The sequence below is a fragment of the Onychomys torridus genome, chromosome 3, assembly GCF_903995425.1.
Source record: "Onychomys torridus chromosome 3, mOncTor1.1, whole genome shotgun sequence".
Classification (NCBI taxonomy): domain Eukaryota; kingdom Metazoa; phylum Chordata; class Mammalia; order Rodentia; family Cricetidae; genus Onychomys; species Onychomys torridus.
In genome coordinates, this window is record NC_050445.1 from 136,808,977 (window position 1) to 136,823,214 (window position 14,238).

Below are 14,238 nucleotides of genomic sequence, written 5' to 3' on the forward strand. Positions count from 1 at the left end.
TCTTAAAGCGTTCTTATTAATAAGAACAAAAACCCGAGGCCAGTTATTGGGGTGAATGCTGGAAGATCAGAGTAGCAGAACAAGCCACAGCTATCTCACCTTGCTAGTTCCTCAGGTGATCCTGTTTCCTCAGGCTGGAAGCTTCTGAGTCCTCCTCCACATGAATCTCAGCTGAACTGTGTTGCTTCAAAGCCCGAATACTTCTCCAGCCAAATGCTTAACTAACTAAATGCTTAACTCCTTAGTTCCTGGCCCTCACGCCTTATATACCTTTCTCTTTCTGCCCCCACTCCCTGGGGTTAAAGGTTGGGTTTCTGGGATTAAAGGCGTGGGTCACCATGCTTAGCTGTTTCTAAAGTGGCCTTGAACTCAGAGATCCACCTGGCTCTGCCTCCCAAGTGCTGGGATTAAAGGTGTGTGCTACCACCACCCAACTTCTGTTAGGTCTTACTCTTCCTATTTTCTAGCCACCATTTTTGGCTTTGTTCTAGTGGCTGTCTCTATTTTTACCCTAAGACAACTCTGTCCATTGGGAAAGACCTCAGAAACCCAGGAAATCTGAGAGGTATCTGTACAAACCACAGGCTCCCTCTGCTGAAGTGGAGATGAATGCCTATGTCCTCCTCGCTCTCCTCACTGCCCAGCCAGCCCCAGGCCCTGAGGACCTGTCATTGGCAGTGCGCATCGTGAAGTGGATCACGAAGCAGCAGAATTCCCATGGTGGCTTCTCTTCCACACAGGTCGGTGATCTTCCTTCAGAGTCGATGCAGTGAGCGGATTTGAACAAGAGATGCAGGAACAAGAAAAGGGGAGAAAAAAACAAGGACATGTTACTCATGGGTATTTTGAATCTATAAGAAGTGAGGGATGATACATTCTACAATAAATATTCCTAGTTCCTATATTCAGACACAAGAATTATCTTCCTACCACATTTAGTGAAACAGGCCTAAGTTGCTGAGGACATCTGACTGAGAACCAAACTTGATAGAAAACAATGGAAAAAACCCTGGAATGTTCAGAATGTTTATATAATCCCTCACCCTAGAATAACTCATAGAATACCTAAGAGATGCTACTTGGACCCAACTGCATATTTATCATCCTGTTGCTCTTAGGTGAGGCCATTCCCCTTCTCCTGACAGACTCTCCTCATCTTATGTGTGCAGAGATTCCCTCAGGTTTTCCCCCAAGCTAGGAGAACTCCTGCAGCCCTGCTTTATCTCATGACAGCTGGAAACCATCAAGGCTGTAAACTATTTGTTTTATCATATAGTAGTATAATTCTCATGAGGTGATGTTTTCCAAAAATATACTTCTACCATAGTGTCTATAAATGATGCTCCTGGTATTCAGGGCATATATGGCAGAGTTAATCTCCAGAGAGGCATAGTGAGGAGGTCAGTTCCTCTGAAGGAGAATAAGGTACAAACAGGAGCCTTCCATGACCTTAGCCACCCTGCTTTGCACTCAATTCTTCCTCTCTTTCACCTCAGGAGGCAGTCTGCCCTGAAATGACAGTACTACCCTCACTGCACGTTTCTGTTCTCTTGTTGGGCTCTGCAGTCAGGATAGCGTCTGGAGCTGACTTGGGATAAGGAGGGATCCTGTGGCAGAGATCCTCTCTAGAGAGTGGAGTACATCCCCTCAGAGTGTGCTACCCATGAGCAAGGCGAGGAAGGGCAGAACTAGATCACAAATTTCCTTTATTTGATAAGATTGGATCGTGACTGGCACTTGGCCATGATGCTGATGTCTCTTCAGAGTTCATCAGTGCAGAAGAGATTTTGGTGATGAGAGCAAGAATGAGATTTTTTGAAAGATGCTGGGCATCTTCACAGGAATCAAGGACAAAGGAAGAAAACCAGAATATGCTAGGAGGAAAATCTAAGTTGTATTTATTCTTTGTACTGGTTTGGGGGGATGTGCATATGCAAGGGTGCTCTGTGTAAGGAGGGAAATTAAGTGGATATTTTTGGTTCTGAAATATTTCCTAAATTAAAGTCTAGAGATCAAATAACTAGAGACAAAACCTCATGACACTTTTGTCACAGCCTCGGGAAGAGCCTGAGCCCTTCCTCACTGATGCTCTCCTGAACTTTCATACTCACCCTCACAGGACACTGTGGTGGCTCTTCATGCTTTGTCCAAGTACGGAACAATTACTTTTGCTAGAAGTCAGAAAACGCCTCTGGTGACCATCCAATCTTCAGGGACATTTTCTAGAGAGTTCCAAATAGAGGACAGTAATCGCCTGTTGCTGCAGCAGGTCCCACTACCAGACATCCCTGGGGACTATGACATCAATGTGTCAGGGGAAGGATGCGTGTATGCTCAGGTAAGATTCTGGGGAAGTTGTGAATAAACAGCTGGGAGCCTCCTTCCCCCAAATGGAAAGTTTCCCTCTGTCTACCTGCATACATTATGTTCAAATTGGGAGAAATCGATCTAAGGATCCAGTGCAATGGAGGTAAAGTATTTCTATTCACTACTTGTCAGACAACGCTAAGATACAATGTGCACTTGGAGAAACAGGAGTCTGCATTCACTCTGCGGGTACAGACAGTACCTCTGACTTGTGATAACCCCAAAGGCCACAACAGCTTCCAGATCTCACTAGAAATCAGGTATGAGCCTCTGTCTCTCTCTTGGCTGCTACAGTGGTGTCTTCCTAGTACTTCACAGAACAGGTTCAGAGATATCTAAAGCAAGGCTCTTCATTAGGATTTTGCTTTGTCAAAAAAAAAACCCAAAAAAACATACTTGACTTCCGTAAAGTGAACAACAAGGAATTGTAGAATTACAGTCTTGAGTTAGTCTACTTTTGGGGTTCCTTTCTTACCCACTATCATAGTAAAATAATAGATTATTCTTTTTTCTATGATACTTTAATGTGGCCTATTTTTCTTCACCAACAAAGGCAATTCTTCCTGGTCTTTTGAGATTCTATTTTTCTAGAGGGGAAAAAACATATTCTGTTCTTCTGACACTAGTCAAAAGCTTCCTATAAATATAACCAGCAATGGGTTATAACTGCAAAAACTGAAGGGATCTTACCTGGAAATAGACATCCACAGTGTGACCTGTTAACTTGCTTCACCACAGTAGCTTGTTTTTGAACTAGTTGGGGGCCTACCACCCTGCTCCCAAATAAATACAAGGAGACTTATTCTTACTTTATGTATGTCCGGCCTTAACTTGGCTTGTTTCTAACCAGCTGTTCTAAGTTCACTTAAATCATCCCATTAATGTTAACTATGTTTTGTCCCTAGGCTTTTTACCTTTCTTTATTCTGTAAATCTTGCTTTCCTTCTTATTCCATGGCTGGCTCTGTGGTTGGTGGCTTGGTCCCTGGTGCCGGTTATCCTCTCTTCCTTTTCTTGCCCCTAACTATTCTGGAGCCAAGATTTCTCCTCCTGTATGTTCTCTATGCCTGCTAGCCCCACCTATCACTCTCTCCTGTCTAGCTATTGGCCATTCCTCTCTTTATTAGTCCAATCAGGTACTTTAGATGGACAAAGTAACACAGCTTTACAGAGTTAAACTCATGCAACATAAAAGAATGCAACACACCTTTGCATCATTAAATTAATATTCCACAATGGTGGTGGTGGTGGTGGTGGTGTGGTGGTGGTGGTGGTGGTGATGGTGTGTGTGTGTGTGTGTGTGTGTGTGTGTGTGTGTGTGTTTGTGTATGTGAAAAAGAGAGAGAGAGAGAGAGGTAGTCAGACAGACACAGAGTGACAGAGGGACAGAGAGACAGAGAACAGAGAGAGAGAGAGAAATACAGAGATACAGAGGGAGACAGACACATCAACAAGAACAGAAACAGGACAAGATCATCTCCCAATGTTCATTTCCATGTATATTAGGTTTTTGAGATAAGGTCTCTTACTGCTCCAGGCTTGTTAATAAGACTATGAGGGCTGGCCAGTATACCCCATGGATCCTTCTATTTTTGATGAACTCCCAGTTGACATTGTTATGCAGTCTATTTTCAGAATTATTTATATTGACTGTAAAGGCCATATATTTTAAGGTATGGAAAAAAATCACACAGGGCATATCAGGAATTGCTGATCGAGCTCCAAGGAGGCAAGATTCAAAGTATTAAAAATACTCCTTTCATTCCCATCTCTGGTCTGCAGTTATACAGGGAGCCGTCCATCCTCCAACATGGTGATTGTTGATGTGAAGATGGTTTCTGGTTTCATTCCAATGAAACCAACAGTGAAAAAGGTAGGTAGACCAGATGTTTGGATATTCTGTAACCCCAGATGAGGAATGTTCCAACATCATTGTAATAATGCCATCTTGAACCAAAGCAGCATTAGTTCTAATTTATCAAAATTGGACTTATATAATTCTAGGTATGGGTGTCAACTGTGATAGCAGCCAACAGAAGAAATATCAGAAAGAAGTCTGAGTTCATTGAGTTCACAATCTAGCTAACAATAATTTTTAAAGCATAATGAACATGGTCAATAATGATTCAGGGGAAAATATTATGAAATAGCAAAATTATAGATGTGGTGTTTAAGAACTTTGAAAATTAACAACAAGCTAAGATCAATGGCAGAGTACACAGAAGATACTTGCACAGAGAATGTGAGGTAAGTGAGTACTATGAATGCAGGACCACTTCACCTTCCAACAAAAGTCAAAAATACCAATTACTAAGTCAGGTCGTATCCTGTCTGGCCTCTAGAGGAGTAGAATTCACAGTCTTCTGCATGTATTTTCATTCTTGGAAAGGCTCTTCCAACTCACGTTAATGAACTGGTGACATCTCTGTCTATCATACTCCATGCCTCAGTTCATTTGCCTTCTTCATCCCCAAGGCCTTGGCCTTTTTAGTAACACGGTGTTTTCTCTCATTCCAGGCTTGAAAGATCAGAGCACGTGAGCAGAACAGAAGTGAGCAACAGCAATGTCTTATTATATGTGGATCAGGTGAGGGTCATTCCTGACTCCCCAACTATGTCTAGTGGACAGTCCTAGGTTTATGTAAGTCAGCTGAGGGTCCTTCCTGCCTCCCCAGATTTGTCTAGGTGGGTCTTTGTGAGAAACATAAGGCAGGAGAAGATCAACTCTAAATGAAGTAATTTTGGGGGGGGCACCTTCCCTCAGCTCATACTAGATGATATTTTACATTTTCTTTCTCTGGCCTTGGACATGGCTCAGCATTAAGAGCACTTACGGCTCTTGAAGAAGATCAGAGTTCAGTTCCTAGAATTCACACCAACTCAGAACTGCCTATAACTCCAGTTCCAGGAGATCTGATTCCCTCTTTTGGCCTTCACTAGTATATACATGCACAATAATAATAATAATAATAATAATAATAATAATAATAATGCAAACCTTTACATTCTATTTCTGCATTGCTGGCTTTCCTGGGACTTACCATAGGCTCCCAAGTCAGCAGGTCAAAGGGTTGAACTCTCAGAATGGACAAAGCCCTACATCACACCTTTTGGAGGAATATGGATTTTGGAATAATTTAACAGACTAGAAAAGTTTCCTATACTCCCAGGAGCCTCTACTTCAGTTCCTCACGTCTCTACTCTAAATCCATATCACCATCCACATATTTGAACAGTTATAAACACAGTGACTGTGAGGTTAAATGCTATCCATGCATAACTGTTTCTCAGATACCAAGGACTGAGTGATGCTGAAGAAAAACAGTGGCCACTACTGTGATTCTGGATTACTTTTCTCCCTTTGCCAGGTGACCAATCAGACACTGGCCTTTTCCTTTGTCATTCAACAAGACATCCCAGTGAGGAACCTGCAGCCTGCCATTGTGAAAGTCTATGACTACTATGAGACAGGTGAGCAAGGGATTAGGATGCAACTTGAAGTTTTTCTTTTTTCCTTTCTTCCTTTTTTAAAGACAGTTTCTCAATATGCAGTCCAGACTGAACTCACACTCTCAATCCTCCTGACTCAGCCTCCAAATAGAGATATTACTTGTATATACCATCACACCTAGTGTTTAAAACAATTATTTTTCGGACATTGAGACATTATATAGGCCTGACTAGCCAAATCTGCTCTTAATAAAAGAATGTGGGTATGACATACATTTATAAGATCTCAGTTTATTCACCACTGATGTCTTGTTCCTACCTGTTTGTCCAAACAATCATATGTGACCAAACATGTCTATATAACTCAAGGACCAAACATTTGACAAAGAATGTCTACACATGGATAGACACACAAATCTTCTTCTGAATACAGCAACGCAAAGATGAAGAATTACACAAAGAATTATAGTAGGAATAAAAAGATGAGAGAGCATTGGAGCCTGAGTGGTCATTGATGACCAAAGAGAGAGAGCAAAGCCAGAGCTGGAGAATTAAATGGGGGGGTTTCTGTGCCAAATGTTTCACAATAGAAGAGTTCAAGAAATACTGAAGGAATAAATCAGAACTATAGAAAGGCATCTGAGAGGATACATGTCTCTGAGGATCACTCTCTGTATTCTACTTAAGCACAAAGAATAAGCACACTTCAATATTCTCAATAGGGTGAATTATTCTGGTGTTGTTGCACATTTGCTTATTTATTTCTTAAGAGGATGGCATGCCACAGTGCCTGTGGAGGTCAGAGGGCCATGAGGAGAAATGGTCACTCACCCTCTGCCATGTGGGTCCTGAGGACTGAACTCACTGTGGTCACTAAGCATGGCAACAAGCGCCTTTCCCCACTGAGCCATCTTGCCGGCCCAGGGTAAAGGTGTCAACCACTGGCTTCAAGGGGAATATTTCCTTTGCTTGGTTTGTCTGATGTCCCCAGAGAGAAGACTTTTCAGCAGTCATCCAGGTTCTGATGGAGGAAACTGGTCTGTCCTAACACATCAACTGTGCTTCACAAAGTGCTCTAGCATCCAAACTCCCATTCTCATTTTTTTTTTTCATATCTTTCAGATGAAATGATTTTTGCTGAATACAGCGCCCCCTGCAGCTCAGGTGAGCTCTTAGTACTCCTTGCCACAAGCCTTCCTCTGACCTCTTTCCCTTCAAAGCTACCCAGAACTTTGTTAGATGAGCTCAGAACCCACTCACTGTGTGAAAACACAGCATGGTACACCTTGGGATTGGCACACTAACCCTGGAATACTCCTCTAACTTCCTTACCAAAGTATATCGTAGCTTATGGTAGAAAATCCAGTGCATCCCATTCTCTACCATGGCCAGTTTGCTTTCCTGCAGAAAAACATGCTGTCCGTACCCAGTTAGAATTAAATCATCTGACGTGCTGTTTTCTTCTCTCTATATACACAGAGAAACAAAATTCTTGAAACTCGTACCTGAGGACAAGACATTGCTGGAATCTCCAAACCCAGGAACCTTCAAGATGGTGGTTTTTGTTGCCTCTGCAATACAAATACTGAACAAGTGTAGTAAATAAATGCATGCTTCTAGAGAGTCTCTGTCTTTGATTCTTTCTTCACTTAATCCAAATTTACTTCATGTTCATTTAGAGCCTTGCTCTGTACCCCACGTTTGCAGTGACCAGAAATGACATTCAAACAGAAGAACATGTGTTGTGAAAATGGGGAACCCTTTACAATTGCTCAATATTACAGACCCTCAGAGGATGAGATTAGCACATGGCAACCTTTCCTCCATAAGGAAAATCACCATGGGTATGCTAGTGAACCAAGACTATTAACCAAGCAAGAAGTGGTGATTCAAGCCTGCATTCAGAGCATTTCTGGAGGGCGAGGCAAGCAGATTGCAAATTTAAGAACAACATAAGCTCTCTAGCAAGTTCCAGGTGACCCTGGGCTTCATAACCAGACAGTGTTTCAAAGCATCAAAAGGCAAGGATTATAGCTCCATGGTAGAATATTTGACCAGTATTTTCTTCTTTTTTGTAATTTTTTTCTTTTTTTATTGAAAATAGAAATTGTTTTTGCCTCACATAATATATACTGATTACTCTTTGCCCTCTCTCTACTTCTCCCAGTCCCCCTGCTGCCCCAGAAACCTCCTCTCCCATCTGGATCTACCTCATTTCTGTCTCTCATTAGAAAACAAACAGCAGCCAGGCAGTAATGGTGCGCGACTTTCATCCCATCAGTCAGGAGACAGAGGGAAACAGATCTCTGTGAGTTCCAGGCCAGTCCTGGTCCATAGATATACTTCTAAAAATGAAAAGAACAAAAAAAGAAAACGAGCAGCCTTCTAAGGGATAATTGTAATATATAATATAATATGATATGGTGATAAAGCAAAACCAACACATCAGAATAAGAAAAAACAAACAGAAGGAAGTGAGCCAAGGAATAGCATAAGAAGCAGATACAGAACAGAGACACACTGGTTCATACAGTCAGGAATCCCATAAAACATTAATGAGGAAGCCATGATGGATACGCAAAGGACCTGTAGGGTGAAAAGAGAATTAAATATGGGCCGGGAGGCTGTGGCATCAACCTTTAGTCCCAGCACTCAGGAGGCAGAGGCAGGAGGATCTCTGTGAGTTTGAGGCCAGCCTGGTCTACAAAGCAGTCCCAGGACAGCCAGGGCTTCACACAGAAAGACCTGTCTCAAAAAATAAAAATGAGAATAAAATTTAAAAGCAAAAAAGAAAGAGCCCTGACATGACACCGTGAGACAAGGAACTGCTAATCATGCTGTTGAGTTCATTTCCTACTGACCATCGACTGCTGGACATTCAGCCAACTCTTAAGAGTGGTTTGTTTCTTTGGTGAATATGCCTGGGAGGAAACTAAATTTTATTTGCAAGTAGTTATCAATAGGAGATTTCTTCTGGGCCAGTGATGGAGATGTTTGCCCACTTCTCCCTTTATCTCTAGGACCCTACTATGTCTGGTTCAGACATATGCAGGCCCTATGCATGCTGCCACAGTCTCTGTGAGGTCATATGTACATTTTGTTCTGCATTTTCAAGTCTGTCCACTGTAGTCAGAGATTACCTATCCTGACTTCAAGCTCCCAAATAAATGGCATCCATTCCCCAAGTAATTGACTCAGAAACTCAATGTTAATTATAAATGCCCATGCCAATACCTCAGGCTTGTTACTAACTAGTTCTTACAACTTAACCCATTTCTATTAATCTGTGTTTTGCCCCAAGGCTTGTGGCTTTTACTTCTACCCCATTTTGTGTGTCCAACTCATTCTCCATCTAGCTGACCATTCCCCTCATTCAGCCCTTCCTCATCCCATCATTCTCAGTTTGGCTTTCCCATCCAACTTTATCCTGTGCAGCTATTGGACAATTAGCTTGTTTACTAAGCCAATCATTGTGACATATATTCACACAATGTACAAAGGGATAATTCCACAGCACTCAATTCAATTACCATTGCAGGAAATAAAAGAATATAATACATCTGGATAGAACACTTTTGCAAAGGAAAATAGAGGGGCCATTAGTGCCATTAAATGGCTATTCTTACTAAGGGGAGTTCCATCTTGAAAACAGTAATGATAAATCTGTGAAGTTATGTAATGGAAGGTATTGTGGTCATAATGCAAAATGTCCCCCACAGGCTAGAGTGTTTGAGCAATTGGTCAGTCCCAAGCTGGTACTATTCTGTGAGGTTGTGAAAGCTTTTGGGATATGGGGTCCTAGATATCAGTAGGGATGAAGCATAACAATTGTAGCCCAGTCAAGATTTTCTGCTTCTTGATCCATAAACTATGAAAAATTCATTTCATAAATTCTTGCATCTTGGATGTAAGCATTCCTAGGCACTATGCATTTCCCATCATGATAGGCTGTTATCCCCTTGACCTGAGGTCCACCAGCTGATGTCCAGATTGCTTAAACACATGAGCCTGTGGGGTACTGGATTAAAATCCTAATGGTTAGTTTAATTAGGGTTTTCTATTGCTTTGAAGAGACACCATGACCTCAGCAACTCTTATAAAGAAACCTTTAAATGGGATGTCTTGCTTATGGTTTCAGAGGTCAGTCCATTATCATCATGACAGGCAGATGTGGTGCTGGAGCTGAGAGTGCTACATCTTGCAGGCAACAGGAAAGTCAACTGACTGTCACATTGAGTGAACCTTGAGAAAAGGGACCTCAAAGCCCACCCACACAGTGACACACTTTCTCCAAAAGCCCACACCTCCTAATGGTGCCACTCCTTTGGAGCCATTTTCTTTCAACCTCCACAGTTACCTGTTTTCTGAATCTGTGGCAAGGCAGCATGTCACAGGGAAAGCCATTCCCTTTAGGAGTAGCATTCAAAAGAGAGAAAGAAAAGGACATAATCCCCTCAGTGACCTTCCTTGTTCCCATTGGTCAATCCTTTTTAAAGTCCCACCACCTCCCAATTACACCACAGGCTGAGGGCCAAGCCTTTAACACATGGGCCCAGCTCTCAAGGCCTTAGTTCCTAATGTGGCCTTTTGGGAGGTGATGGGAATTTTAAGAACTTCATGGTGTCCTCATAGGGCTGGTGGGACCTGGCTCCTGCTCACTGGCTTCCTTTTTTCTTTCATACTCATGAGGTAAGTACTTTACTTAGCTTTGCTTTTTTTTGTTATGCACTGTGACCTGTGCTCCCTCGCCACAGGACCTAAAAGAGCAGGAACAGTCAATGACTCAACCTGGAAAGTTCCCTGTCTAAGTTGATTGTGGCAGACAACTGGTGCAGTAACAAAGGCTGTCTTAACAAAAACACAACAGCAATGTTTATTTATGCCACTGTGAGACTGGAGACATGAGTTGAGATTAATTTATCAAGGGTTTATTTTATTGTAGAAGCTGGTGGGATCATTTAAAAGCAGGGGTTATGAGACTCATGGTGGTGGCCCATGCTTTAAGTCCCAGCTCTCAGGAGGTAGAGGCAGGTGGATCTTTGTGTTTGAGACCCACAAGATCTACAGAGTGGTTCCAGGACAGCTGGGCTACATAGAGAAACCTGTCTCAAAACAAACAAACAAGGGTTGGTGATTTAGCTCAGTGGTAGAGTGCTTGCCTAGCAAGCTCAAGGCCCTGGGTTTGATCTCAGCTCCCAAAAAAAAAAAAAAACAAAACAAAACAAACAAACAAACCAAACCAAACCAAACCCAACAACAAAGGCAGGGGTTGTGTAACCGATTGGTGTAGGATAACAACAATGGCGGCTGGAGCTGTGTTGGGAAGGTCACAACAGTTCTGTCTCAAGTAAACTTCTACTTCTTAAAACATTTTATTTAATTTTTAGGGAAAGCTAAACTTGTTTGGGGCAATACAAGAAGTTCTAGAACAAAATGAAATTCTCCTGAGAGATTTTAACAATGAGAACTTCTCTGGAAATCAGACCCAGCTGCCTATGCAATTTTTTCTTTTCTGGAATCCACTTCTGTAAAGAGACAGGGTCAACAGTGTGTTTCCAGAGTCATTATGCATCTTACTTTGAGGTGGAATTAGGAATAGAAGACTATTCAATTTAGGCTATGTGCAGGTGACTGGGATTTAAAGAATGAATGCTGTTGTGAGACACGTGTGAGCAATGCTGCATGCATGGCTCAGGTTCTGTGCATCCTGTTGTAGTTTAGTGTGTGTTCCCTGTTTGCTCCTGTTCTGGTCACAGTAGCTGATTCCTTTTTCCCCCAGCACAGTAATGAAAGATAACCAGGTTACACAGGGTGGCAGCAAAGGTCAAAATGTAAGTACTGCTCTTTATTAACTCCATACAAGAAAGTAAGAAATGGACAACATGCTCCAGTGGACGGTCCCATGCCCACATGACAGCTCTGACTGGACTCAGTGGACTATAGAAGAGGAAAATCTAAAGAAGAGAAGGAAGAGGAGAAGGAGAAGATGATGTTAGGAGAGGAACATGAGGTGGATGATATGATCAAACTATATTGTATAAATATATGAAATTCTCAAAGAATGAATAAAATAAAATGGCCAAAAGGAAGAGAGACAAGGAAAGGAAAATAAGTGTGGAATGATAAAATGATAAAAAAATACAGCAATAATGTATCGAGTGTAATTTGATTCTCTTTAACTTACCAAGACAGAATGACTAATTCCATACTGGAACAGTGGTCCAGCCCATGGCATTGCTGGACAGGAGTCAGGGCTTGTTGCTTCAGGAAATTCTCCTTCCCACTCCATGACTTTTGGTGACTAGTTGATCTGCTGAAATGCAGACATAGTTTTCAATTAGGTCCCTGGGCTTTTTCTGTAAGGACACTATAGTGAAGGTATCTTTGTGGATTTCTGGGGACCTCTCTAGCACTTTGCTTCTTCCTATTCCCAAGGGGTCTTCATTTATCATGGTCTCTTTTCCTTGTTCTCCCTCTGTTCTTGATCCAGAAGGGGTCTCCTGCTCCCCTAAGCTTTCTTTCCCTTGACCCTTGCCCTTCATTATCACCCCTCATGTCCAGTTTGCTCATGTAGATCTCATCCATTTCTCAGTCATTGGTGATCCCTGTGTCTTTTTTGGTCCTCTTTTTTAGGTAGCCTCCCTGGAGTTGTGAGTAGAAGTCTAGTCACCCTTTGTTTTACATCTAGTATCCATTTATCAGTGAGTACATACCATGTTTTCTTTCTGATCTGGGTTACCTCACTCAGGATGATATTTTCTAGATCCATCCATTTGCCTGCAAACCTCATGATGTCATTGTTTTTCTCTGCTGAGTAGTCTCCATTGTGTATATGTACCACATTTTATTTATCCATTCTTCAGTTGAAGGGCATCTCGGTTGTTTCCAGGTTCTGGCTATTACAAAATAATGCTATGGACATAGCTGAGCATGTGCCCTTGTGTATGATTGAGCATTCCTTGGGAATATGCCCAAGAGTGTATAGCTGGGTCTTGGGGAGATGGATTCCCAATTTTCTAAGAAAGTGCCATGTTGATTTCCAAAGTGGCTGTACAAGTTTTCATTCCCACTAACAGTGGAAGAGAGTTCCCCATACTCCACATCCTCTGCAGCATAAGCTGTCTTCAGTGTTTTTGATCTTAGAAATCTACAGAGACCTTCACAATAGACTACTGGCAATGGTGGAGGGAAAGCCCAAACTGACCTACTCTGTTGATCAGATGGCCAAGCACCCTAACTGTCCTGTGTAGCTGGAGAGCTTCTCTCCAAGTCCCTCCAGCCCCTGCAGTCCCACAAGCCACGCATAAAATAATCACTCAGACGCTTATATTACTTATAAACTGTATGGCCGTGGCAGGCTTATTGTTATCTACTTCCATCTTAAATCAACCCATTTCTATTAATCTATACTTTGCCACGGGCTTGTGGCTTACAGGTACCTTACATCTTGCTTGTCATGGCGGCAGCTGGCAGGTCTCTCCACCTCTGCCTTCCACTTCCCCAATTCTCTTCTCTTTGTCCCACCTATACTTCCTGCCTGGCTACTGGCCAATCAGTGTTTTATTTATTACACATCTGAGCAACACTCCACACGTAACTTACAGAACATCCCACAGCAGTCGTGGTAGAACTCTCATCCAATGACTGATGGAAGCAGATGCAGAGATCCAGGGCCAGGCCCCAGGTGGAGCTCCAGAAGTCCAATCAGAGAGAAAGAAGAGGGATTGTATGAGTGAGAATTGTTGAGACCATGATTGGAAAAACAACAGGGACAAATAGCCAAACTAGTGGAAACACATGAACTATGAACAATAGCTGAGGTACCCCAACTGGATCAGGTCCTCTGGAAATGAGACAGTTGATTAGCTTGAACTGTTTGGGAGACCCCCTAGGCAGTGGAACCAGACCTGTCCTTAGTGCATGAGCTGGATGTTTGGAATGTGGGCCTATGCAAGGGACAGTTTGCTCAGCCTGAGTATAGGGAGGAGGGACTGGACCTGCCTCAGCTGCCTCAATCTGCCAGGCTGAGCTGAATCCCCAGGGGAGTCCTTGCCTAGAGGAGATGGGAATGGGTGTGTGCTGGGGTATGTGGTGGGAGGTGCGGGAGGAAGGGAGGACAGGGAATCCGTGGCTGATATGTAAAATTAAATTAAATTATAAAATAAAAAGGACACTAATTATGTGGTGAAAGCTCTTCCCCCATGACCTAATAATCCAAAGGCCTCCATCTCTCTATACCACCATGTTGGGAATTAGGACTTCCAAATATTGAAGGCTCACAACCATGAGTCTGTGACAGTGCAGGGATCATAATCAACAGCAAAGTGCCCAACAATCCCATTAATAAACACAAAAATTAATAGAGCATTTTAGATTATGTGAGAAAATGTTCACCATGTTCACTCATTAAGGAAATGGAAAT

General features: G+C 42.4%; 1 protein-coding gene across 1 annotated transcript in view; it reads left to right on the plus strand.

Moving 5' to 3' along the window:
• Window positions 1-7,120, plus strand: part of LOC118580268 (murinoglobulin-1-like) — a 51,015-nt gene extending 43,895 nt beyond the window's left edge. The window contains exons 29-35 of the mRNA XM_036181940.1: window positions 517-740; window positions 2,120-2,338; window positions 2,500-2,627; window positions 4,149-4,254; window positions 4,900-4,953; window positions 5,735-5,837; window positions 6,939-7,120. Of these exons, the coding sequence (XP_036037833.1) occupies window positions 517-740; window positions 2,120-2,338; window positions 2,500-2,627; window positions 4,149-4,254; window positions 4,900-4,953; window positions 5,735-5,837; window positions 6,939-7,120 (1,016 nt within the window). The remainder of the gene's footprint in view (window positions 1-516; window positions 741-2,119; window positions 2,339-2,499; window positions 2,628-4,148; window positions 4,255-4,899; window positions 4,954-5,734; window positions 5,838-6,938) is intronic.
• The last annotated feature ends 7,118 nt before the right edge of the window (window positions 7,121-14,238 follow it).